This window comes from Natrix helvetica, assembly GCF_964273705.1.
Source record: "Natrix helvetica genome assembly, chromosome: 4".
In the NCBI taxonomy this organism is placed as follows: Eukaryota; Metazoa; Chordata; class Lepidosauria; order Squamata; family Natricidae; genus Natrix; species Natrix helvetica.
The window spans coordinates 54,682,061-54,708,052 of NC_138550.1; the positions used below are offsets into that span (position 1 = coordinate 54,682,061).

Below are 25,992 nucleotides of genomic sequence, written 5' to 3' on the forward strand. Positions count from 1 at the left end.
TAGAAATTAATATTGCTGATTTATTCCTATATATAGTAGATATAGTAGCAGTGAGACTTCTGTGACTAAAATGAAGTCCTGATTCGCTGACAAAGTAGCAGAATTAACTGTCTTGGGAAATTTGGAAAGTTTGCAATAGATAAGGACAAGACCACCTAGGAAGGAAAGCATGATTTAAAAAAACAGAATGTCCATTGCAAACTGAATATGCTAGATAGTAAGAAATGTTGAATGATTGTTAAAGAAAAGGAGCTGAATAAAAGAAAGTATCCAGGAATAGTGTATGACTGACTTGCCCCTAGAATATATATCACAACTGAAGCCATGAAGCCAAAGGGGAGAACATCAAAAACCACCTGGAAAGATATCTTGATGTTATGAAAACCAAGACACAACTGAAATAATTAGAATGGTGCAATTTCTTTCTAATAAAGGATTTTTAATGCAATGATATTCATAGGAAGAAACAGTGATGAGCATGGCCCCTTGTAGTTGGCAACAACTAGCAGAGCAAAATGTTCAGGGACTCCTTAACCTCCTTACCTATTAATGAGAAAGTCTAAAGAAAACATTTAATGACCACATTTAATCAAAGGCAGGAAAATTATTTGATATTAGTGAGATCCAGAAAGCCTTTGCTAGACAGAGACCATACCTTCCTAGTCAGATAGATTGTATTGTATTGTAAAGATTTTCCTCCTTACTGGATTATTCTGGGCTCAGTGACAGGTTCTGTTTGGCCCAGTATGAAAACTTCCTATTAACCATTTGTTCAGGGCAAGAAGGTTCAGTCTCTCCCAGCCCCCCCTCCCCTCCCCTCCCCCCATGCACACTAAGGCAACTTCCGCCTGTCTTTCATTGGTCTTCCTTTCCAGGAGCCGATCTTAGAATGTCTGTGGGGAGATCCTCTTAGAATGATTTGCACATGTTCAAACTAGTTTATTACTAGAGAATGGCCCAATCATAGCATCCTGTTGTTGTTGTTGTTGTTGTTGTTGTTGTTGCCTTAAATGTCAGTTTCCTTGTCTTCAGGGATGGGCATCCAAGTAGATTGCAGATAAATTGCAGATAGAACATTTCAACTTGACATCTCTCTCTCTCTCCCTGCTTTCCTCCCTCCCTCCTACCCTTACCCCCTCCCTCCCTCCTCCCTCCCCCTCCCTTACTTCTGGAGAACTAAATCCCTGAATCGGGATTTGTTTTCTGGCCAGGCATCCTGTCTGCACTCTGAAGTCACCTGAGTAGGACAAAAGCAAACACAGGTTTGGGCCCTAATCTGTGAGTCAGTAAAGTTGGCAGGATTCTTTTCCGCAAGGAAAGAGGACCAGGTTAGGAGGTAAGTGAACAGTTGAGTAAGACTAAAGCCCCCACCCCCACCCCGAAAAAAACCCTATGGACCCTGAAAAGGGTGACCCTGGGAGTGCCCAAAGAAGCCCAAGGACAGGCCTTTCTCTTCTCCTCTAATAATAAACCTCAAGTTGAACTGATTTGTAGATGATATATTATCCTGCCACAAGGGGGGGAGGTATTTCAGCAATTATTATTGTCTCGTTCTTTGAGAAATCAGAGTTTGAGACCTAAACGAGAATTTAAGTTCGTGAGTCCGAAAAACAGGCACCAAAAAATGACTTGCCAGTAATAATAATAATAATAATAATAATAATAATAATAATAATAATAATAATAATAATAATAATAATAATAATAATAATAATTTATTTCTTAGCCGCACCCTCTCCCGAAGGACTTGGGGCGGCGTACAACGAAACATATGAAATAAATATGTGGACAAAACAAACATATAACAGAGACATAAACCGAGACACACACAAGGAGGAGGTCGGCTGACAAATAAAACAATTAAAATACAGTATTTAAAAACCCCTAGATAATTAAATATAATTAAAATACCCAATAAAAACCCGTCAGGAGCGATATGGTTAAATCAAAGTTAAGCCAGGCCAGCTGCTTGGAATAAATCCTATGTAGGCCTCACTTTTCCTTTTTTCCTCTTTTTTCTCTCCAGAACAAACGACTTTCACCGTTCCAGGCAAACTTCGTTCCAAGGCGGATTCTGCAACTGGCACCCACAAAGCAAGAGCGGAAAGCCGCAGATCGATTTGCAGCGGAGCAGCCAAATCGCCGCGGCGTATACCGACGAGGTTAAAGCCGCCATCCCTCCGCTACGCCGGGGTGGCCCGGGACAAAGGCTCTGGCGTGCTCCGAGCTCGACGGCTCTGGAAACGTGAAGGGCAGGGAGGGCTCGGAGCGCGGCAAGAACTTGACGGCGGGTGCAGCCTGGATGTGATAGCGTGGACGGGCGACGGCATTTCCCCCCCAGAAAATGCTTCATTGCTTAGCAATTGTTAGGTTCTTAACGAACATAGTCACCCATTTTGGAAGATTTAATAGGGAAGAAATAGCCAGAAAGGCGGGCAGGAAGGACGCTGCATATAGGAAGAATTGCTTTTGAGCAAACACGACTATTGGGGTTGAAGGTGCGATTAAGATATTGCTTAAGTTCTTTCGGATCCTGCACCATATTTCTCTGCAGCCCAAGGTGTACTCCAGGCAGCCTATAAAGCCATCCCATTAGTGACGTTGGGGGTCCCCTCGATTTATATTTCTCAACTTTCTAACTCATCAACTTTCAGGAAAATTTGGAGTTTCGGATCTGGTTAGAGGAGAAAGAGTTCCAATCCCTTCCAATAATGTGTGAAGTGCTATACACAAACACACACACACGGTCCATATCATTGCTGCTTATATTAATTGAACGTCTAATTTGTTAAACAAGCCACAGTTTTTAATAAACTGGGACATCCCTCTGTCTCAACTATTTCCCTTTAGGCTGTTTCTACCCAAGGAGACCACACATTGTTGCGATCCAGTACTTTACTCGGGTAGCCAGAAGCCAGAAGCGTCCTGGATGTGAATCAAAGTGCAGTTTGACTTTTATAGAAGCCGCTGACTACAGCAAATGGGAAAATATACCAGGTTAAGAAAAGTCCTTTTTGAAAAAGGTCCTAAAATTGTTTCATAGATCCGGGTGAATATCAAATGCACTTTTCCTTCTTTTTGTAGAATAACTGGTCCAGCGATCTCAGCCAGAATCTGTCCATAATCTGTTCTCCATCCAGTTACTAGGTCGGCATGAAGGCAGTTTGATTCATAGCACTCTGGCTTAATGAAGGCAACCAACAGGAACCTAACACTCTCTTTGACAAGAAACCAATTTACTTTCTCCTGTTCCACTCTGGATTTTAAAAGAAATCCTTTGTTACTGCATAGAAGTGAGTTTTTCTGAGCTAACTGGAGACTTATTGAGAATTCTGTTTCGAATAGGGTACTAATCTCCAGGAAAGAGAAGAGATTGAGGGAAAGGGAAGGACATAGCAAAACCTAGATCCAGATGTTTCTTCTGCCTACCTCTCTATCCCTTTATACACTCTTGTTCGATTAAGGTTTGTTTCAGAGTAACTCAGATTTACAGAGCTGTAAATCCCTTTTAAACTACTTTATAGCCCCTGACTTGGATTCAGACCCGTTACTTGGCACCTTAAATTACTTCGGATTATCGTAGCCTTTAGATTCCAGTGAATTTCTTAACTTTCTAAATTTGGAAGTAGAAGTGCTTCTTTTGCCTTTTTCCAAAAGATGTTTCTGAAAGGGTTTTTAATGCAGTACTATGTATGAAAATACTTACATAGAAACAAAAAAGGCTAAAGAGAAGTCAGCTTTATTTACGAAGGAGCCTGAGGACTTTTGACCAAAATCAGATTAATGTCAGATTTGTAGAAAACTGGAGAAAAAGCAGATCAAAGACAAGCACCCAATTTCATATCAAAGTGTGACTCTTCTTGCCTGCTTTACTTCCGCATAACTTTGAAGAAATATTTTGTGGATCCGGTTGTGCCTGCAGAGACTTAAACAAGAAAGAGAAGCCTTTGTCGCCCTGCTTTGTCTGTTAAAAAGTTCAAGGTTTGCAGGAAAAGAGAAAGTGGGAAGCCATTTCGAGGAATTGCAGCCACCAACCCGCCGGGAGGAAGCGAACAAACCCGTTTTAGATCGAACTTCCTCCTCCTCCACAAAACACAAACAGCCCAAAGCTTCTTCCCATCTTCTTCTGCTCCAAAATGATCGAGCTTTATTTAGATCGGGGTTCTGACCCAGAAGAAGACTCCATTGGATTCCTATGACATTGACCAACCACTCACCGGACTCGTAGGTCGGGCAGTTCTCTCACTCAGCCGGTGGAATCCAATGAGGAGAATCACTCAAATTCGGGAGTGTTTTCTCCAAAGGCTGCTAAGGTGGACTGGAACTGAGAATCTAGGTAGGTTGGCCTTCCTTATGAACTTAATAAAGGTAAAGCACATGTGTGCTACACGTTCCCGGTTCTGGGGAGGGGGGCGGTGCTCATCTCTCAAAGCCGAAGAGCCAGCGCTGTCCGAAGAGGTCTCCGTGGTCATGTGGCCCGCACGACTCAGAACCGAAGTCGCACAGAACTCTGTTACCTTCCCACCAGGGTGGTCCCTATTTTTCTACTTGCATTCGTACATGCTTTCGAACTGTTAGATTGGCAGAAGCTGGGACAAGTAACGGGAGCTCACTCCGTTATGCCGCGCTAGGGATTCGAATTTGAACCGCCGACCTTTCCGATCGACAAGCTCAGCGTCTTAGCCACTGAGCCACCGCTTCCTTAATGGCCCCTAGTAAACTAGCCCTCTGGCTCCTGCTCCAAGTGGTCCCGATGGGTGAGATATTGCAGCCATTAGGGAAGGGATAAAAGCTACAGCAAAGAAAACTCCCAGCTAACCATTAAAATGAGTGGAGATCAGTCAGCCTAATCCAGTGTTTTTCAACCTTGGCAACTTGAAGATGTCTGGACTTCAACTCCCAGAATTCCCCAGCCAGCGAATGCTGGCTGGGGAATTCTGGGAGTTGAAGTCCAGACATCTTCAAGTTGCCAAGGTTGAAAAACACTGGCCTAATCGATCCAATTGCAACGCGATTCAAACGGAGGCGCTGTTCTCCGAGAGACCCACAGAATGGAACCTGCAACTGTTGACTCAGGCAACTCCAGATGTTATCAATGCACTGCGAAGACTGCAATGCAAGCTTCCCCTTTCACATCGCATAAGGTACCCGTCTATTGTGGCGGGGGGGGGGGGGGGCGGACGAAAGAGAGACCAACAGGTCTCTCTTTGGAGGGCTTAGAAAAGGAATGTTCATCTGTATTGTAGCCTCGAGGAGTTATTAGTCCTTACTCCCCTCACTGCAGACTGAAGGTCTACTGCAGCAACCCAGGGCGGTTAGGGAAACAGCCGAGAAGAACTGAAGACATTTGGTTCCTCAGCAGTTTCAGCGGGAGATTAGAGACATCCAAGAGAGGCGTTTCAAGGGTCATCAAGTCGCGCTTCTTGGAAGTCGGCCTCACTTTGGGGGGGGGCACGACTTCCAGGGAAATCTCTTTAGGCGACACAGAGCAGGACTTGATCCATTTTTGTTCTCCGGCTTTCAACTGAAATGATCTGCCAGCGCTTCCTCCGCGAAGGCGGAGGTTTGGGGGACGGGAGGCCCTTGGCCCAGAAAATGCAGCTGCAGCAACAGTGGCGGGTTGAGGGGATGGAATCCGGAGGGGAGGGGGACCCTACTTAATTCCGAATATAAACTCTGCAGTTAACATCCTTCTCCAGATAATGCCAGGCTTTCAGGCCAACCAAGAATAATAGACGGCCTCAAATGTATCGAAGCTGATGCACTTAAATGGTTTGCATCGCCATTCCGCAGCCAACCTAGGCGAATCTGTGGAGCTGAGGCGAGCCCAAGGAGCATCAGGTAGTGCAAGATCGGAGGTTTGTGCTCCCTCTGCCATAGGCCAGGTTTAGACCAGGTCTGGAGACCGAGGCAAACCGGAAAGGGGGCTTCCCTTCTGCAATTACAGGCACATTTCAGGCAGAGAAACCTCCTCCGATCTCCCCCGCCAACTCACAAGCAAGGAAATAGTTCTGCCCTCTTGCTGGATCCGTTGCTTAGGGCGGAAAGCCCAGGTGCAGGAAAGACCTTCGGATCAGGGAACCTTCCCTCGGAATTAACCGCGCAGAGTCCCCAGGAATTAAACTCTCTTGAATGAGCAAATAGCTTGGTGAGATCGGGCCGGGCGGTCCTTTCGCGGCTTCTGCGGGACTGGTTTTCCAAGAGTGGCGCTGCTCTGAGCTGGGAAACGGGCGAAACCCTTCCATGCTGAGCTGGAGGAACCATGAAGGACCTGGCGGAAGGGAATCTGCTTAGCTAAGGACCGGGAGGACAGCGCCCTTCCCTTGTCTTTCCCTCCCTAGGTATAATCTACCGGTTGATCCGCCGCCCGCGTGGCTACATTTCCTCTCTTTAATATCGACCTCCAGATCGCAGCGCCAGAGTTGCTCCGGGATTGCCCCGTTCCCAGCCCATCTCCCGTGCAGTGAAAAGGGGAAGGGGGCTTTCCGTCGGCCTTCCTCTTCCCCGGAGCTGCGGGGATAGGGAGAGGCGGAATACTCTCTCCGACTTAAGGGGTAGGTGGGGTGGGGAGGGAGTGGGTGCAACAGGTCTCCGGCGGCGGCACTTCGGGCTCTGCCTGCCGAGTGAGGCTTTGCCACGTTCAGCCTTTTGGCAGCTGCGACCCCCGCCCAACCCCTGGAAAAGGCTGGGGGTAACGGCCTCTCTTCTCCTTTCCGTCACTTTGGGATTCTCTGCTTTAGCCCTCGGGACTTCAGGGGGGAGGGGGGTCCAATCCCAAATGTTGGTTAAGCACTTATGGGGAGGCGGTCGTTTTCAAATGAAATAGGTTCCCCATTCTCCGCCCTCACCACGGTTGGACCCACCTGCTGCCTCTTGGGCTCTGCTTCTCTTTCTGCAGAGGCGAGGAGACGACGACGAGGGACACCTTAACTGCTGATAACTGCCAACACCTCCCCTCAAGTAGAAAAACTATAAACTACCCTCCGGCCCCAATAAAGTGAAACGACGCGGAGAGATGAATCCGATAAAAGAGGCAGTTTCGACCCTCCTTTCTGATGCGCTCAGAGCTGCGAGTAGGGGATTTGGCAGCCTCGTCCTAAACAAATTCGGAGTCATAAGAAAGCAAAACCATCAGACTCAAGATTGCCCCGTGTAATTCGGAAGGTGTGAAAAGAGTGGCCGGGTACAGCAATTCAGTTCACTCCAGGGGCGCTTTCTGAGAGGGAAAAGTCCCCAGGCTGCTGGAGAAATGCATCCCACAGTGGCCTTACCCCAAAACTAATGGCACTAAATTGTATGTGTGTGTGTGAGAGAGAGAGAATTCACGCATATTTACTTAACACTAGAGAAATCCCATTCAGTTGCTTTACATATTGGATCGGACACATATTCCGAATGAAGCGAACCCTTATTTTTATTTCTGTGATGGTGGTAGAATTCTATAGGAAAAGAAACGTTTGCTTGAGCCTGCTTTCTGCTGGAAGCCTCCCTCGTTGGTTTCACGAAAAGCGGCGGCCTGCTTGCCTGGGGCCGAAAGGGCTTCTGAGGTCATCCGCCTTTCCTTGCAATGTGGGGCGTTTGTCCTCTAACGCCCCCCTGCCTCCATGGCATGAGCCTCTCTTGGGTCCAAATCCCGCCTTCCCTTGAAAACTGAGGCAAGGGCTTGACTTCAGAAGCTCCGGCCTCCTCTCAGCAAATCCCTCTCCAGGCCAGTTCAGGCCGCGCCAGAAGAGCGCGTGAAGCCAATAGAGCTCTTCTTGGGAAAGGCACTTGAAATGGGAGGAGGGCGACTAGAAAGCTGGGGGAAGTGGGAGGGGGGGTGTCGCGTCCCAGGGCTGTCTCAGAAACTGCCAGTTTGGCTCTCCGGGAAGTTGGGCAGAACACACACACACACACACACACACACAACTGAGAAGGACCCAGGAGCCCCTCCCTTCTCTTTCCCTCTACTCCCATCCCTTCTCCTTCTCCGTCTGGAGCCTTTGGTCAGCGGGTGAAGGCAGCGGCAGCGGCGAGGCTCCTGCTACGGCTGCTGTCTTTGGCGGAGACTCACGTCACGCGAGGCGTGTTCCCCTCCCGCCTCTTCCAACCTGCCGCGGGGAATGAGCTGAAGAGCCAGCCACTTGGGAGCGCCTTTGCCTGCCAGCCCAGCCAGTAGCGGAGGAGGAGCTGTTCTGGCGGGGAATCGCTCGAACCGGCCCTTCGACCGCCAGGCCCGGAGACCAAGCCAGCCAGGTGGGGCTGGAGGGAGGGTGGAGAAGCAGATTTGGCTGCTGTATCCCTCCTCCCTGGAGTTGGGCGGCTGAGTAGAAGCGCTCCTCAGTGGGTTACGGAGTTGCCTCGGATCCTGCAGGGGAAGGAAACGCTCAGCATCCCCCGCCGCCTTCGGAAAACCGGCTCCCTCGAGAGTTTCGGATTCGCCGTCGCGGGAGCTGGTGAGGCGTAAATCTGTCTGGCCCGAAAAGGTCCACAATAAACCCGGCAAGTCTCCACTTGTGCAGGGAGGGGAGCCGGAGCACAGCCAGCTGCCAATTGTCGAATCAGAGAAGCTCCTCTATTTGAGGCTGGGGAGGGGGGGCGGAGTGGCTGGGGGGCATCGCAGGGGATTTGAGCTTCTGTGCTTCGATTGTTCAGTTTGGCTTCAGATCTGGTTCCGGATTCAGATCTGAACTCGGGGGAGGGGGAAAGAGAAGAGACTCCAGGGCGACTCCCCTATTGCCTTTTCCCGGCGACAGCCAAAGGTTGTAGACAAGAGTAGGCAGGGAGAGAGACGAAGGCGAGACCCACTGCACAGACAGTCGAATCCACAGCAGCTGCTTCGTGGTTAAGAGACCCGCAAGCCAAGCCAGCACCACCGTCGCTTGTCCGGACTGTGGAGCCGGACCTGCCCTCCCTCTCTCGATTGCTCTCTCGCTCGTTGGCTGGCTGACTGGCTCTCCGCGGACCCGAGTCAAAGTCTACATGACTGTCAGCCCTCCAGTGTCGCCTCCGCCGCCTCCGCCCGGGGCTCTATTATGCCAGTGACGCCCCGGCCGTCGCCCTGCCGGAGCCGCCATGAAGGAGAAGTCTAAGAACGCCGCCAAGACGCGGCGGGAAAAGGAGAACGGCGAATTCTACGAGCTGGCCAAGCTGCTGCCCCTGCCGTCGGCCATCACCTCCCAGCTGGACAAGGCCTCCGTCATCCGCCTCACCACAAGCTACCTGAAAATGAGAGCGGTCTTCCCGGAAGGTAAGTCGCCCTCCAGGAAGCCCACCCACCCCCCGTCTCCGGAATGAAGCTGGTTGACCTGCCCTTGGGGGACGCAGGCAGGGAAGTGGCGTGCTGCCCCTCAACCCCCCACTTGAGAGGGGCAGGCTAACCAGACGCTCCCGTCCTCACAGATGGTCCCTTTGCCACCTGGGCCAAGTGGTCCTATGGGGCTCAGACTCGGGACTCCTTCTCCTCTGCTTGTCCGGCCAATCCTAAGGGCGGGTGCCAGTGGACGAAGGGTGTCAGAATTCAGTTTTTTAACAGTTCGGAAGATCGACCGATCCTGTCAACAGCTCGACCGTGTCAAACCTCTCAGAGGGAACCGGGCGTGCCTAAGTTTGTTAAGTTGAGACAAAAAGTTCTGATTTGCCGTTGCTTCCTTGCCGTTTCTTTGACCTTAGTAGGCCACGAGGATGGCAGCATCCAAATGTCTCCAGTTATTTTTGGGGAAAGAGTTTCAGAGGCAGGGAAAGGCAGGTAACGTCGCCTTTAACGGATGGAGAAGATAAGCTATCCTCTCTTCTAGAGGGAGAAGGTAGCCAGCAGTGGATACACTGATTTACTGATGCATTTAACACTGCCGTGGCCGTTTCAAAATCAGAGAAATCTTGGGGAGTCATTTCCGTAGGCTTCAAGACCACAAGACGCGTTTCCACAATAGTTAGATAGGGTAATAAAGAATCACACAATCTTTTTGAAAAAGAAACAGATACGGATAAGGTTATGAACGTCCCCTTGCTGAAATCACTCTTAGGCCCGTTGTGTAGGTGTGATGGAAGGTTAGAACCAACTGTGAACTATAAAGAAGGTAATAGAAGCAACAAAATATCTCCCTCGGAATATGCAGTGTATTTCCTCTGCCTTCCCGTGAAGGTAAGTAGGAAAAAGGGGTGGTAAAGGATTGACGTAGATTTGGCCAGGTGGAGAAAAAGTCCAGGAGGTGTGTAAAGTGTCCGAAGAAAGAAAAGCTAATCCTTGCAATAGATCTGAGGGCTCAACTTCATTCCCTCCCTCCCCCACTAAGTAAAAATTGTGTGCCAGGCTCAAGAGGGAGAAAAAAAGGGGGGGAGGGAATGAAAACTCCGCAAATGATCGAGTCCCATCTTCACAAAAGTTCCTGGCAGCTAGCTACATTTTAAAATATGATTTACCTACCTAATATTTTGCTAGTATATATCCTGCCTGAATAATATTGCATGAGGTCCTCGAAATGCAAATCCATTCTATTAAGCTTCCCTTTTCGAGGACGCATAGAGCCGAGCAGGGCAAGGAAGCAGACAAAGGAACAGCTCGATTCTTCACAGTTTTACTCGGGCCTAAAATTGAATGAGATTTATTCTGGATTGCACGGGAATAAGATTGCAGCCTCATTCCCTCCAAATCGTGCGTTTTAACCATATTGAGCATAGAACAGGCAAAGATAAAGAGTGGCACATTGCTGCTAAGTAAAAAAAATACCGAGGATCTAAATGCCCACATAAATTATTTGATTACTTTTCCTTGAAACCAAATCGCCTCCGTCGTTTAGATCCAAAGGTAGCTGCATTTGGAATAGAAACGTCTAATTTAATGATGGGGGACGGGGCACGACTGGTTTGAATTCTATTTACTGACATTGGCTTTTAATATGTATGAATTTGTATGTAGATAATCCGAGGGCCAATGTGAAAACCTACTGGAAAAAGCAAGCAGAAGAATCCTGTTTATTTCATGATAGTTTCCTTTAGTCTCAAGAAATTTACAAATGTGAGGACTTAAATAAGAGCTAGCTTTTAAGTGAACGCACAGTTATAGGTGCGCTCCCGTGCGTGGTCGGCAAAGGAGCTGGGTTTGCTAAAACTCCTGCCGCAAGATCAGTATCAAAAGCCAACTGCTGAATATATAAATGAATATATATATATATATATATATATATATATATATATATATATATATATATATATATATATATATATATATATATATATATATATATATATATATATATATATATATATACATATACACATACACATACACATACACATACACATACACATACACATACACATACACATACACATACACATACACATACACATACACATACACATACACATACACATACACATACACATACACATACACATACACATACACATACACATACACATATATATATATATATATATATATATATATATATATATATATATATATATATATATATATATTTGTGTTGCATTTGTACTGATAAATAAATAAAGGGAGACTAGTATAGATCTATTTCGAGCTAATTAGCTCTCATCAGCTAGCCATACCCTTACTGGGATTTGAACCTGGGCTGTATTATATCTATATATATCTATATCTATATCTATATATATTATATTGCCATAGAAATGGTCGGCGACGCTGTAAATCACGAGCGGGATATTAATTTGAGCATAAAGGTATTTGAAAGTAGGACAACTCTACTCCTACTACATCCAAAGTAGGCGCGGTTTTTTTTTTTCCCAAGGAAGCGAGGGTCGTTTTTCTAGGCAGCTGCTTTCAGCCACTCTTTCCGCTGGATTGGCAAACCAAAGCCCGGGACTTGACGGGGCACTTGGCGGCTTTGAATGGGCAGAAGTGAATGGCATCCCCCACCCCCACCTCAGGGCTCCGGATCTCTCCTCAAAGCAACCTCCGCAAACCCGGGACCCCTATTCATGTCTTTACTTCGTTTTCCTCCTGTTTAAGAGAATTTGGTCCGTACCTTCCCACTGGGAAACAGGTTAGACTAGACTAGAGCTTCCTCTCTTCCTGAGCAGCCTTAGTTTTCTATACTTGCCAGCGGACCCCAGTTCTTCTCCCCTCCCTCTCCTTTTCTCCCCCTGCGAGATACCAACCTGCATTCCCTCCTCCGTCAGGGGGCTGATTACCCACCGGCGTCTTCTTCGCCACTATTACAGCAAGTGCTTTGAGTGCAGGAAGTGGTTGGATGTATCTCAGTCGCCTTGTCCCGCAATTCTCTAAAATGCTTTGGCCCCCGTGGTGGAAAAGGGAGCTTTTTAAAGACGTTTTAGAATTTAGAGACGAAAGGACTGCTATAGTTGCAACTATAACATTGGCCCAAGGTCGCTCAGCTGGCTGTGTACCTACGCTGGGACTAGACGTGAGGGTCTCCCAGTTTTTAACCCGATGCCTTAACCAATACATCAAACTGGCACTCTCCAGTTGCATGTTTACAATACATTAGAAATCTCGCATAAAAATCACCTTTTTCTTACATTTCTCTTATCCCTTCTCTAAACGGAATAAAACAACTCCAAAGTGGAAGAAACGATAACTAACCCCTCTTAATGAAAAAAAAAATCTTGACACTAGCATTCTAATTTCCATTGTGTTGATATGAAACTCTGTGTGTGTGTGTGTGTGTGTGTGTGTGTGTGTGTTACACTGCAGCTCTTTGCATTTATTTATGGGCAACCGTGACTATAAAATCCATCAAATTCTTGTCTTGTTACAGTGCATAGTACAAATGCAATCCCTTCAGAGTATAATGTGGGCAACCTTCATTGCAAATATCATTCAGTTGATATGATTCAGTTGAAATGGCATTTACTCCCAACTAAATGTTCATTTATATGTGATAAAGATCCCCTCTTCTTCCAATCCTATAATTTTAAAAAAGGTGGAGTAAATACAAGCCTCAATCTTTCTACTCAGAAATGAACTGCATTGAAAAATAACTAGGTCTTATTCCCAGGCAAATGGACCTACAAATGTAATAGCCTAAATGACCCAAATCATCTGAGCTTTTTGCCTTCTTAAAATATGCTTCGGGATTCTTTAAATCAGAAAACTGTAGCAACCAGCGCTATAAGAGCTGTGGCACCTTTTCCTAAGAAAAATAGGGAAAAGGAAAATGCTGCTTAATAGTAACCAGTTGATTAAATAAAACCAAGTCAGTTCCTATATGGAGTAGGAAACAATTTCCGCAATCTTTACATTGGAGTGAGAGAGTTCAGGGTGGATTTCCGACTAAGACTTTGTGGATGTGAACGCTGCTAAAATTTTGGGGCCATTTTCATTAGTCACTTAGAGCAGTATTTCTCAACCTCAGCAACTTTAGGATCTGTGGACTTCACACCCCTGAATCCACAGCCAACAACCAGAATTCTCCAAACGTCGATCTGGAGCATCTTATAACATTAACCAGGCACCGTGGTGCTGAAAGAAAGCCCGCCCTTATCGCTGTTACCGTATATCAGCATCGTGGCTAAAAGGCTGGGAAGGATCTCAGACCACTGTACCAGATAGGATTAATTTTGGATGGTCCAGAATTTTACCACAAATCCCGCTGCCTGCCCTCAGTTCATATCACACTCTGGGGGAAGGCACAGCTTTTCTTGTGGCGAATTAACACCAAACCTCTCCTTAAGGTCAATCTTCCAAATGAAATGTTTCAGATCTGATTTTAGATCAGCTGATTCCACTATCCGTGTGTTGCTAATCCTCTGATTTTACTGGCTTAATGTGAAAGGTGGAAAGGATTTGCCATAGAAATCAACTCCCACCAAACGCACAGATTGGGGGAGGGGGGTTGTCCATTTTTAAAATTTTGCAGGCGAACATCCATCTCTCTCTCTCTCTCTCTCTCTCTCTCTCTCTCTCTCTCTCTCTCTCTCTCTCTCTCTCTCTCTCTCTCTCTCCCTCCCTCCCTCCCTCCCTCCCTCCCTCCCCCCTCCCTCCTCTCTCTGTGTATTTTAAAGAGCAGGAACATATTAAAATCCTGAACACATAAATTATGATGTCTGGCTGTGTGAACTCTTGTGCATTTCATTTTCAATATCAGAAGGAGAAAAAACTTTTGGTGACTGTAGACATTAGTAATTGGGGTGATTTACAGGCACTTTAACCCGAAGGAGCTCTTTGCTACAGTACTCTTTGCTTTAAGTTTCCCATTAGAGTTACAGCTTATACATTCATTTATTCAAACAAAATAAATACAAATAAGTACATTTCCCAGTAATTCTTCCAAGTATTTCTGACTACACAGAACACTCAAAATCCAGAAATATAAGAATCTGGACTAGGTACTCCAGGAGTGATCTCCTCTTAATTCTCCCACTAGGAGATGCAAACAATTTTTTATGGTAAATTCTGGAATGAACAGCTGCTAAGTTAATAAAGTTGGTTTTGCCATTCTTAAGCAAGAAATACATTATTTAAATTTTAAAAGGCACAAGAAGTGGGATTACATCAGGGCTTCTTAATGGAGGGTTGTGGAGTTTCCCCCTTTCCTCTCTGTGTTTTCAGGATGCTAGCATTTTCCCTTTGTGTAACTGCCACAACTCAAACAATTCCTTTTCTGTTTTGCTGCTTGGAAAAACATCTGGCTTTCTCCTGGTCAGTCAAACTCAGGCTTTCCTTGCGAGAACTTGATCTATCATGAAACAGGTGGTTGCTACAGCTGTAGCCCTAGAATCTAGACAAAACCACAAAGAAAATCATCCCAGTTGAACTTCATCAACCTTTCTTCCAAAGCAACCTTTATCAGAAAAAGGTTTTGTGAGCTTAGCTCTAGAATACAAATGGTATAAATCCTAACTTTTCAGTTGTACCATTTGAGGATCGGATCTACAGGAGAAACAGTTCCTGTGTTGACACCAAAATTTAGCAGGCAATATAGCTAGTGGCCCCAAAGCACCCCCAAGTCCTCTGGTAGAATTGCCTGTTGGCTGTCTCTGATGAAATCAAAGAAGGCTCTCTTCTATTTGAAAGAACTAATCCTTAGGGATGTAATATCAAGGCTAAGTCTGTTAGCTTGACCTTCTTCTCTCCTGGATTCTTGAGCTTCTACATTTTGTGGTGACTTTTGAGAATTATGAATTAGTGCAGGAGGGAAGCAGTGGCCAGCACAGCTCTAGGCTCTGTACCGTCTGTTGCAGTGGTTTTGATATATATATATATATATATATTCTTTATTACTGGGACCCTTCCCCTCTTCCCTGCCCTTTCCCTCCCTCCTTGATTTCTCTTGTTCTCCTTGGCTGATAATCTTATTTTTCCACCACTAAACAACCAGAAAAAGGAGAGAAAGAAAACATTCTAGAACTCAACTTCTTCATCCCTGAAGGTTGTTGACATTGGAGTTAAATTGTGACTCAATGGAGCACTGAAAATGAACTTTTAAAATAACCCCCTTCCTAATTATTAAACCAAAAGAGGCAAGCTGCTTAATGAATGACATGGAACACACTTGCACGCCCAATACTTCTACTGCCTAATGGATGAAAGAATCTGGCGAAATAGGAAACCTTCCTTAGGAATCTCTCTTAGCTTCCAAAGTAGCAGCTTAATGGTATCAATGATAAACAAAGAATAAGTTTAATGTGTTTAACAGAAAAAAAAATCTGGTGCATTTGAGTAAGCCAATTAGATTCAGTGGGCTTTTCCTCTCCCTCTCTGTTGCCCCTTCCTCTCTTACACACATATACACAGATGCTACACACACACACACACACACACACACACACACACATGAACACAGATGCACACATGGAGAATTTATTTTGGTTAAGGGACAAAAAGATTGAATATAAAAAAGCAGAAAGATAGGCACATAACTAAAACAAAATAATAGCCTGAACCTGCAAAGAGGGAGTTAGGAAAGCCAAGGTCCAGAAAGAGCTAAGGCAGGCAACTAATGCCAAAAATAGCAAAAACAAAAAACAAAAACCACCCCACTTTATTTCAATATTGTAAGGAATATTGTTTACAATATTGAACGGAACAAGAGGAAAGTCAAGGAAAGACAGGTCCACTAATGGGAGTCCATGGCAAGAAGGTGACAGGCAGCAGGGAGAAAGTTATGAAGTTGATTCTGCCCCTGGCTTCCCCCAGAGTACCTCACAGTACTGTTGGGAGGATAAAGCGTGAGAGGAACTATGATATCTTTCCTTTGAGAAAAGCTGGAATATAAATGCATTTTGTTTTATTGGAATTATTTTATCAAGTATTGATCAAAATGTGTAAACCTTCTTAAATATGAAGTAATGCAAATTACTTTCAGAGGTCTCAAGACTGAAATACTGGAACATGAGTGAGCTCTGTGGCTCAGTTAAGAAGGATCTAAATTTTATTGAGAAAGGGGATTTTAATTCATGCAAGAATTCCTACATCCTCGGCAACTTAAAGGTGTATGGACTTAATGCTCAGAATTCCACAGCCACTTGTCATACACAAATCTTAAGGTTGCCAAGGTTGAGAAACACTGTTTTAGAACCAACCAATTCTGTTTAGAGAGTTTTCTTTTTATCATAATGGCTCTCCAATTGAATGCCATAATGGTACTTCAATATTTGACTACATTATGTTATTTCTTATATTATTATGTACATTGATAACTGCTAAATTAAGCATGGCCTGGATTTTACCATTAAGGTTTTGATCATATTAAGTTACTAATTATGCAATTCATTTTTAAAAAATCATTATTTTGAGGTGGGATTAAATTAGGAAACTCAAATCATATGTAAGAGTTTATTCCCATTAAATTCTCATTGGACTTGTTAAAATTACAACCTTAAAATTGCAGTCCTTTAAACACAGTTATATGCAATTTATCCCAGTAAATCTTTCTTAGCTTTTGAATAAGATACATAAAATTGTGCTGATAATATAAATATATGGAAGTAATTATTAATTATTAATTACTTACCAATCTTTTGGACTTGCCTGTGGAAAGTGCACCTTTTATAATAAATATGGATTAAATATTAAACAATAGTTATTTCTGCCATGGGAGATGACTGTTGTTAATTTGTGCATCTTGAGGATGTACAATTCTATTTAGAAGCATGTTCTTTGTATTTGGTCTTTGTATTTCTGGTTTATAGCCACATTTATATAATATCTATAGGATTTTAGCCTTAATTTAACTAAACCCTCAGTTTGAGAATATTATAAAGAATGCTTTTGAACATATGCAAAATATCACCATCTTGTTACTGGGCCATCTCTTGTGGCTTGCATTAAAGTCGAACTATCTAAACTGACTTCTTTTCTCTTAGACGTTAAATGCTAGCTAGTGTCTAGAACAGTGTTTCTCAAACTTGGCGACTTTAAGTCCTGTGGACTTCAACTCCCAGAATCCCCCAGCCAGCATAGCTCAGGACTTAAAGTCGCCAAGTTTGAGAAACACTGGTCTAGAAGGAAGGAGAAGGGGAAAGCTTCATTTTAATAAATGTAGAAAAGATGCTTAGAATTTGAGCATTCTAGGAAAAAGGCGGGGGGGAGGAGGACTCTTACATTTCCCCCTGGAAAATTCAGTCCTTGAAGGAGCTTTAGGTGGCTATCTTCCATCTGCCTATATACTAGGCAGCAGAGCGGAGGGAGATTTTCCCCACTGGTTTTGTGGCACTGTTTAAGGTTTCAGAGGAGGAACCTTCCTATTTCTGAGATTTTCTGAGACAGGCTGATTTGGGATAGGCTCATCCTCCAAGAGATCCAAGTCCCGGGCTTCCTAGGTTTGGGCTGGGACGTTATAAATGGAGTTGAACCCAACTCTCCTCAAAGCTTCCCAAGAACACAGGTTGCGAAATGGCGATTGAATGGTTGAATGGGACTGCGCTCCGTTCGTCTGGCTGCGGAGGGCCTGTTCTTGTGACCCCGCAATTCCCGGGAGCTCTCCGGCCTGACTTTGGCTGCTCCTGTTCCTCCCCCCCCCCCTCCACTCCATCCTCAAGTAGAGAGAGTGGAATTCAGCAAGGATCGCTGAGCTGTCGCTGGTTTTTATCAGCCAGGCGAAACTGAGAGGCTCCCAAGAATAGAGGAGTCCCTCGCAGCTCATTGCCCCAAAACGGACTGTCTCTTCCAAAGAAGACCGGCGATGCATTAGAATTAAAGAGGGAAAGGATTGGATTAAAACTGGCTTCAGGTTGGCGAAGGTGTATATTCTCGCCTCGATTATCCGCCGTTCAGGCTACAATACTCGGGTATTAGGAGGAACTCTGCGGAAAATGATTTAAATGCCGCTTGAAAGCTTCGCGGTTTAGACTTCTTTGGTTCCGATGAGTTTAAGGCCCACGAATCTGAAACCATTTCAAGTGGTAAGCAGATAGGAATGTGTTTCCAGACAAGAGCCCCGTCCCCGCTTTCCTATTTGCACTTTTTATTCCGTCGTTTTCCTTTCAAAATTCACCAGCTGTAGTGATTTTCATGGAGTCACTTGAATTGCCGTTGACAGAAAACCCGACTCATTCTTTTATAACAGGCATTCAGTAGTATTTATTAGGCGCTCCTAATACGCCAGGGGTGGAGACAATGAGATAACAAAACTTATAGAAGGAGGAAAGGAAGGAAAAAAATAATAATTCAGATATACCATGTAATGGGAAGAAGTTATTTTCTTGAAGTAGTTGCGTCTATTTTGGCAGCGACGATAAGGCCAGGCCGTAGAGAAATTTTCTAGACTTTTATTCTTTCATTTCATCATAAAAGGGGAATTTTATAATGAAATCCTCTTTTTGTATGAGACATGAACATAAAAAGCTAAATGCCAAGGGAAATCGCTTTGCTTTCTGCCTAGTAGAATACTTTCCGAATGGAAGAGTTTTAAGGGTCCTTCCCCGTCCCGGGGTCCCCGCCAGCAGCCGGCAGAGATTCTGCCCAGATTGGAGATCGAGGCGTATCGAAGCACCTTCCTCACGTACCTCTTCTGCGAAGGTGTAGGATTAAATGCCAACCGCAACACTGAAAGTGCTCGGACGCGCTAAATCTGCAAACAGCTTTGATTCTGCGGTTTAGGACAGCTGCGTGCGGGGTATTGTTGTTGTTGTTTTCCACTCCCTGTGAAAAATGAAATGAACTCTCACAATTTCCCTCTGCAATGTTTATCTGGGACAAAAATCTCCCACTTGAGATGCTGCCTAAATATATTTTACCTAGAAAGTTATGTAACTAGGGAATTCAGAAATACATTTGAAAAAATGGAATTCAACTACAATTCAAGTTATATAAATTCTGATAGAAAGAAGGGGTTCTGGAGAGGGACATCTCGGTGCTGATCTTAAGCGAACTTGGCAATATACTTATTAAATCATAATCATACTTATTTCCGAGTAATGTGCTGTTAGCCCAATTTGGCAATGTAAAGAGATCACTCAAATGCGCCCAATGACAAAAATTCTAAACTGAACGCCTTAGGAGAAAGCTCCAGAGGCTCACTTCTGCAGAGACCGGTGGATAAAGTTGCTTTTAAGCCGCTGATTCCATCAATTTAAATCTATTGTTTTGGGGGCCAGGCTCCCTTGAGCTGCAGGCACTTGGCTTCACTGGTGGGATTACAACAGTGAATGTGGCTAAAGGATTTCAGCTTTAGATTTCATCCAGACTTAATGAGTCTTGCAACTCTTAAAAATCCCGCTACAATTACTGCGAAATAATATCAAAGCGAGCCCATCTAATACATTCTGCCGCTTAGCTCAAAGAGCAAATTTGTCAGCAGACACAATTTTATCGGAGCAGTTGCCTATCTTTAAACAATCCATTTCATTCTCTGAATTGTTCTTGATAATGAAGGAGCATCAGCTTTACATTTGAACAGCTGATTTTTTATTTAATGCAAATAGCGAAGCAAGATATAAATCATGGGTTTGTAATGTTCTGAAATATTTCTCTTTCCGGAATGAGACAGTATTTTCAATAGAGAAAGACATCAAGAGAAGGAATAGGCTTCAGATTTATCCGGAGAAAACCTTGAACCAAGAAGAGGAGCCACAAGTCAAACTGCCTCCTTTTCCTAAGAAAACACAAATATGGATTTGCATCTCATACAATTCGACCACGTTTTTCTTAAAACTCGTAGGAAAAAAAAGATTTCTGAACTGGCATATGCAAAGCCCAAGTTACCGTTATTCAAATTAAAGAAATGTGTAGATTTTGGACATATTAATGAATATTAGCTGAAGTTGCACAGAGGGGAAAAATTCCTTAAACAGATAGTGAAGTCAACCCCTCCCCCGGCCCCTATTATTGAAAAATCTTGTTCGTTAATTAATCAAAGTGGAGCTCTCCTTATCCAGGCCGGATTTATCTCCTGTTTCCGTTATTTGGACGTTCGGTCCGAAATCGACTCGATAGAGACAGGCTCGTTTCGTTTTATCAAAACTTGCTCTGATGCCGGTGTATCTCGTTTCAGACTTAAAATATATCTTCGTATCTATAGTTTTGCAGGAAAAAAGTAGTTCGATATGTTTTTAAAAAGCAAGGTCGTCTTCTTTCCCCTCCTCATCCCCACGTTGTCTTTGTAGACGGCTCCCATGTTACTAAAAGGGAGAGAGAGAGAGAAAGAGAGAAAGAAAGAAAGAGACGCCCAGAGTTCATGGTTCTGCATGAGCTTGTTTCATTAGGAGGCGCCGCGCAGCCCCATCTCCAGACCGCGGGTGCCTGTCATGCAGCCCTGCAAATCCGGGGAACAAAGGCTTAGTTCCTCTGTTCTAAAGACGGAACGGTTTAGGCAAGCCGCTTGATCTTCCCCGTCTGAATTAGCATTCCCCAAACAAAATTAGCAAAGCCGCAACCCGCAACCTTGTTAAAGTCATGTAGAAGATTAACGACTGCAACAGCTGAACGTTTAGACGCAAAGCAAGCATTTGAAGCCCATTTATTTCTTCTAATGATTTAACGCAGGCTTGCACCTCCGCAGAAGCGGGTGGGGAGTCCCCGTTGGGTTAGGGCTTCAAAACCATCTTATCAGTGGAGCTGGGCGCGGCCTGCCAGCCCGGACTCTGCGGAAGCGCGCGTGTTGATTCCCTTTGGGGAAAAGGAAGACCCCGACCGCAACAGGGGCGAACTCAAACCCTCAGGGGAAACGCCTCGCCATTGGGCTTTCCGTGACTTAAGGGAACGCGCAGGGCGGACTGAGGACGGAGAAGTAAAAAAGGGCCCTACTAGAGCTTTGGCCTGGGAATGGCAGGAGAGCGACGGAGCGCTTTGCATGCCGGGAGATGCGGGGGAGCCGGCGCAGGACTGCCGTTGAGTGCCCGGCGAGCGCGCTTCCTCCTCACTGCTACGGGAATCTCCTTCGGCTGTTTTGAATCGCGGTCCCGTGTGGATTTCCCTGACATACACCACGGCCTCCTCCCCTTCTGGCAGAATGGACCAGGTCATATATTCCCTTTGTTGCTTTCCGAGCAGCTTTATATCCCTCCCTAATCACCAGTCTGTGGGCAGTTTGCAATCAAGAGTGTGCAATTAAATTCAAAAAATCCGGTTCCAAGAATTCTGGTTAAAATAGATAAAATTAAAAGGGAATTTTAAAAAATTTAAATAAAGCCGAAATAAATAAATCAGAATGGAACCCACAAATTACACTAGCACTGCTCTGAAACAATTATCTAGCAGGAACAAAAGTTCAAGGAACAAAAGTTCAATAGTCCAGGCTGGTTAGGTGGAGATGATTAAGCCTGGGGCAGCATCAGGGTAAAGGGGTGAGCAAAAAGAAGAATGTTATTACTCCATATATGAAATGGTTAATATCAGTTAAAGGTGAATATTGTGAATATTGAATGTTGAATATTGTTGAGGTTGTGAACCTAGAAAGTGAGATTATAAATTGTTTTCCATGTTTGTGGGTAGAATTGCACTATTGTAATTTAACTCTTGTGATTGTGGGCCACAATCACATTGCCAGCTGGGGGGAGTTGCCTACTGCTTCTGCTTCATTGAACCAGATGTTAAATCTGGCTCCAGAAGAATTTTTTTCAGCATGCTAACAGTTTGGTGATGTGCAGTATTTCATGTTTCAAATAAAACAATAAGAATGAAGCAATACTAGCCGAATTATGAGAATCAAATTAGGTTGGCGGACAATGGAAAAAAGATGGCTTTGTACATAGCTTAATAGAATGGCACTGAACAGCAATTCTGTTGCAGAAGCGGGACATCAGAGGAAAGGAATATCAGGCAGAATACAAAGAATTGAAAGTAACAAAAAGTATAATAATTTGGGTTACTGCTCAAACCAAGCAGCTGTGCAACTGTCCCAAATGACAGCAATGCTTTTAGTAAAGAGTCAGGTGGGAAAGGGGACAAATAGAAAAATCAGCTTATGTATAAAATGCATTTAGCCATGCTTATAAAATCTGGTTGCAATAATACTTTTGCTAGATGGCAGCAAAAAGGGATCGATGTTTGCAAATGTTTTGCCTTATGTCATGCTAGTACTATGTCCAAATCAAAACTGAACAAAAGACCCCCCACTGTATTTATTTGGTCAGTAAATAAATTATGAAAGTCTCTTTTCAATCACAAAGCTCCCAAACATGTACAATGTGTCAGTTTGGGTCCCCTTTGCCTTCAAGATTTGGTATGTCAAAATTCATGCTGTTTGGGGGCTGGATGATGTCTATAGTAGGCAGGCTGAGTTCCCACATGCTTCAACAAAAGAAGGTGGGAGGCTGATTTCTGGTGTCTTTCAGTTCACAAAAGGAAGCTTACTTCTGAATGTTTTCCAAGGGTGGAGATAGAATCTGAATATATCTTCCAGATGAAAATACCAAAGTAAAATGGAAATTGTTTCAGGAATGCTATGGAACTGCTGTGTTTTGAATCAGTCCACCCATTTTGTTTCTTATATATAAGGACATAATTTCAGAATAGGTCACAATTTAAAAAACCAGAATGAATTAATGGTCTAGATTCTTCAGACAATATATGTGGCAAGTGCTTTGCTTGGGGAAGAGAGTGGGATTTATGCTATCCAGATGATGGCTAGATGTGGTATTTCCAATGGCCAGAACAACTAGGCTTCAAAAAAAAAATCCACATGCATTACTGAGTGTTAGAGGTTTTGGCAGATTGTTTATTAAGAATGTGATTGTTCTGTAAGGTTGTTTCCCAGAATCAAGTGAATTACTTAAGTGGTCAGTAGAGGGGGCTTGCATAAGGCCACTAAAAGTGCCTATCGTCTTATTCTTGTTCTTGTTTTTGTTTGACAAATTCCAATCTATATAAATAAAAATGTAATGTTTGTTTGTTCAAAATCTCAAATCTCCGAAAGTTCTTCACCGATTGCTTTGAAAGTTTGACACAACGTTGCATTCGACTACATGCATGTTTTTATATACGTATATTATATAGATGTCACACCTGTGACAGGTAAAAACATGCTTTTTGTAAAAACATGCTTTTTTGAAAACCAGCGCCATCTGCTGGACGTAAAAGCAACACACGCTATACCATAGCGTTCATTTCTTGAGTATAGTATATTTGAAACAGTTTGGCCTCTCTCCAGCTTCGTTGAGACGGTCCCTTTATATGTGTGGCTGGGCTGTGGCTGCATCCTTTCCCCTTTCCGCCCCTTCTCCGACGAGCTTCACAATTTCCACCAAGGGGAGCTGAAGCCTTTTGGCCTCCCCCTCCCCTCTCTCTCCTCCCCTCCTCTCCTCCTCAGCTCGACCAGGCCGGGGCCTGTGGGAGCGTCCTCTGTGGCGGCTCTTGCAGGGGCCACTGTGGCTCACTTCCATGCGGGGGCTGCCTCTGCTGGAGGACTTGCGCTTTCTCTTTTCTTTCTTTTCCATTTAACCAGACTGGGCCACAGCAATGCATGGCCGGGTACGGCTAGTAAATAAATAAATAAATAAACAAGCTAGCGGCATTTGTACTTTCATGGAGAACTGTGATAGGAGGATTAGGGGAGGGGTGGCATATGGTAGCAGAGAATCTGGTGAAGGGAAAAAGGCAGAAAAGGTGAAAAACAATTGTCTTTACATTGAGGCATCAAATGTTGTGATTGTCCTGTTTTTGTCTGAAGTTGGAGTTTATAAGGACAAAAAGACAAACTTGTAGAAGGAATACGATGAATCTACCGAAGCAATCATAGTTTGAGCAAAGAGAGTAAATCGTCTTGACTGCTGTTGCTTTTCCTATACCCCAGAGCTAACGGGGGCGTGTGGTGGTTTTCCTTTTTGTAGATATCTGGAAATTCTGAGAAGGTTTTTAAAAAACCCCACCTCTTTTGAAAGTGCATTTAGTCAGGTTTTGTTGGCCAATTTGAGGGAGACTTGTGTGTGTTATGTGAAATTATCCATTAAATAACAATTGAATTCCAAGGAACATGTGAAGGCAAAAGGAGAAGGGGGTGACAGAAGATGAGATGGTTAGATAATGTCATCCATGCAATGAACATGAATTTTGGCAAACTTCAGGAGACAATGGAGGCCATGGGGGGATTGGGGTGCTATAGTCTATGGGGATGCAAAAAGTCATACACAACTTAGTAACTGAACAACAGGAATCATAGAGTTGATGTTCTAGAAGAAAAGGCCACCTAGCCAGATTAGGCACAATAGAGGGGACTCTCGCACCTAGCAAATTCCATCATTCTCTTTTTTACACACATTCTCTGTTGAGGAAAATTGGTTTTTAGCCATGACTTGAAATATTGTCACCTATGCCTTGATTGAAGCGTCTTGATTTTTTTTTCCAGGTTTGGGAGATGCCTGGGGCCAGCCAAACAGATTAGGCCCCTTGGATAACATTGCAAAGGAGCTGGGTTCACATTTACTTCAGGTAAAATCTTTGGGATGTCTTCTCTGGTAAACAATGGCTCCTAAAGGCTTAAATGAGTCCCCCCCCCCATATTTGGCATCTGATGCATTGCAATGGAAAAAGCAGCATGGCAAGTTTTCTGCCACTGAACTGTGGTAATTTCATTATTTTTCAAGCAACCTTTTTTTATTCTTTTAAAATATTTAAGAAATACACATCTCAATAAAGGTACAAAAATATTTGCTTGAGAATGTGGAGCAACACTGTCAGTCAGAATAGAGTAATGCTTTGAAAAGATAAAATTTTAATTTGTACTTTCAAGAATTGAATCTAAAACCTTCAGCATTCCAAGCAAATGTTCTGCCACTGGATTACCCTCCTCTAAAATTGCTTCCAAATACCCATTTTGGGGTTTGGAATGGAATATGATGGAATATTATTTTAGTGTTTTAAAGCAGTTTTACTTTTTAAAAGTTGATTTTATTTGAATTTGTTAGACTTGGTATTTTAAACTAGAAAATTACCTTATTTATACTGGTTATTTTTAAATTGTATTTGTGAGGCCTCAAACAAGCATTTTGAAATAGGTCAAAAGAACATTTTATAGCCATATTTATAGTTTTAATTTTTAAATAATTTCCATGTTATACTTTTTGGAAATTATTTCATACTTTAATAAAATTTTCTAGGTATTTTAATTTTATGCCCAATTTTCCAAGAGTCCATTTTTCAAAGAATCCCCCATTTATAAAGACTTTAATTTAAAAAACAAAGTCAGAAGAATATAACAATTCCCTCAAGCTAAAATAACATTTGTAAACTAGGAAAAATTCTTCCAGCCAATTAATTGGGATTTTTATCTCTTGAGAATACCATAATAGAACTTGTGTGAAGAAACATTTTAAACTTTATCATCTTGATACAGTTAATTGCTGCCTATGCAACATTATCATACCTAAAAAACAGAATGATTTAAATGTGATTTTTTTATAACGAGTGTATAATAGACTTTATCAGGCCAATATGAGTAATATTTTTAAATATATGTTCTTCTGTAGTGAAAAATTAAAAACTTCTCACAAGGAACTTGATTGTAAATTGTAAGTGGTAAGCATTTGCTTTATTTTTCTTTTACAGACTCTGGATGGGTTTGTTTTTGTGGTAGCGTCTGATGGCAAAATAATGTATATCTCAGAAACAGCTTCTGTTCATCTAGGTTTATC

General features: G+C 43.6%; 1 protein-coding gene across 1 annotated transcript in view; it reads left to right on the forward strand.

Annotated features, from left to right (window-relative positions):
• Nucleotides 1-9,054: 9,054 nt before the first annotated feature.
• Nucleotides 9,055-25,992, forward strand: part of SIM2 (SIM bHLH transcription factor 2) — a gene marked incomplete at its 5' end in the record, with an annotated part of 38,385 nt that continues 21,447 nt past the window's right edge. Inside the window, 3 exons of the mRNA XM_081953086.1 lie at nucleotides 9,055-9,229; nucleotides 24,708-24,790; nucleotides 25,907-25,992. The exon at nucleotides 25,907-25,992 is cut by the window's right edge and continues 4 nt beyond it. Coding sequence (XP_081809212.1) covers nucleotides 9,055-9,229; nucleotides 24,708-24,790; nucleotides 25,907-25,992 — 344 coding nt within the window. The remainder of the gene's footprint in view (nucleotides 9,230-24,707; nucleotides 24,791-25,906) is intronic.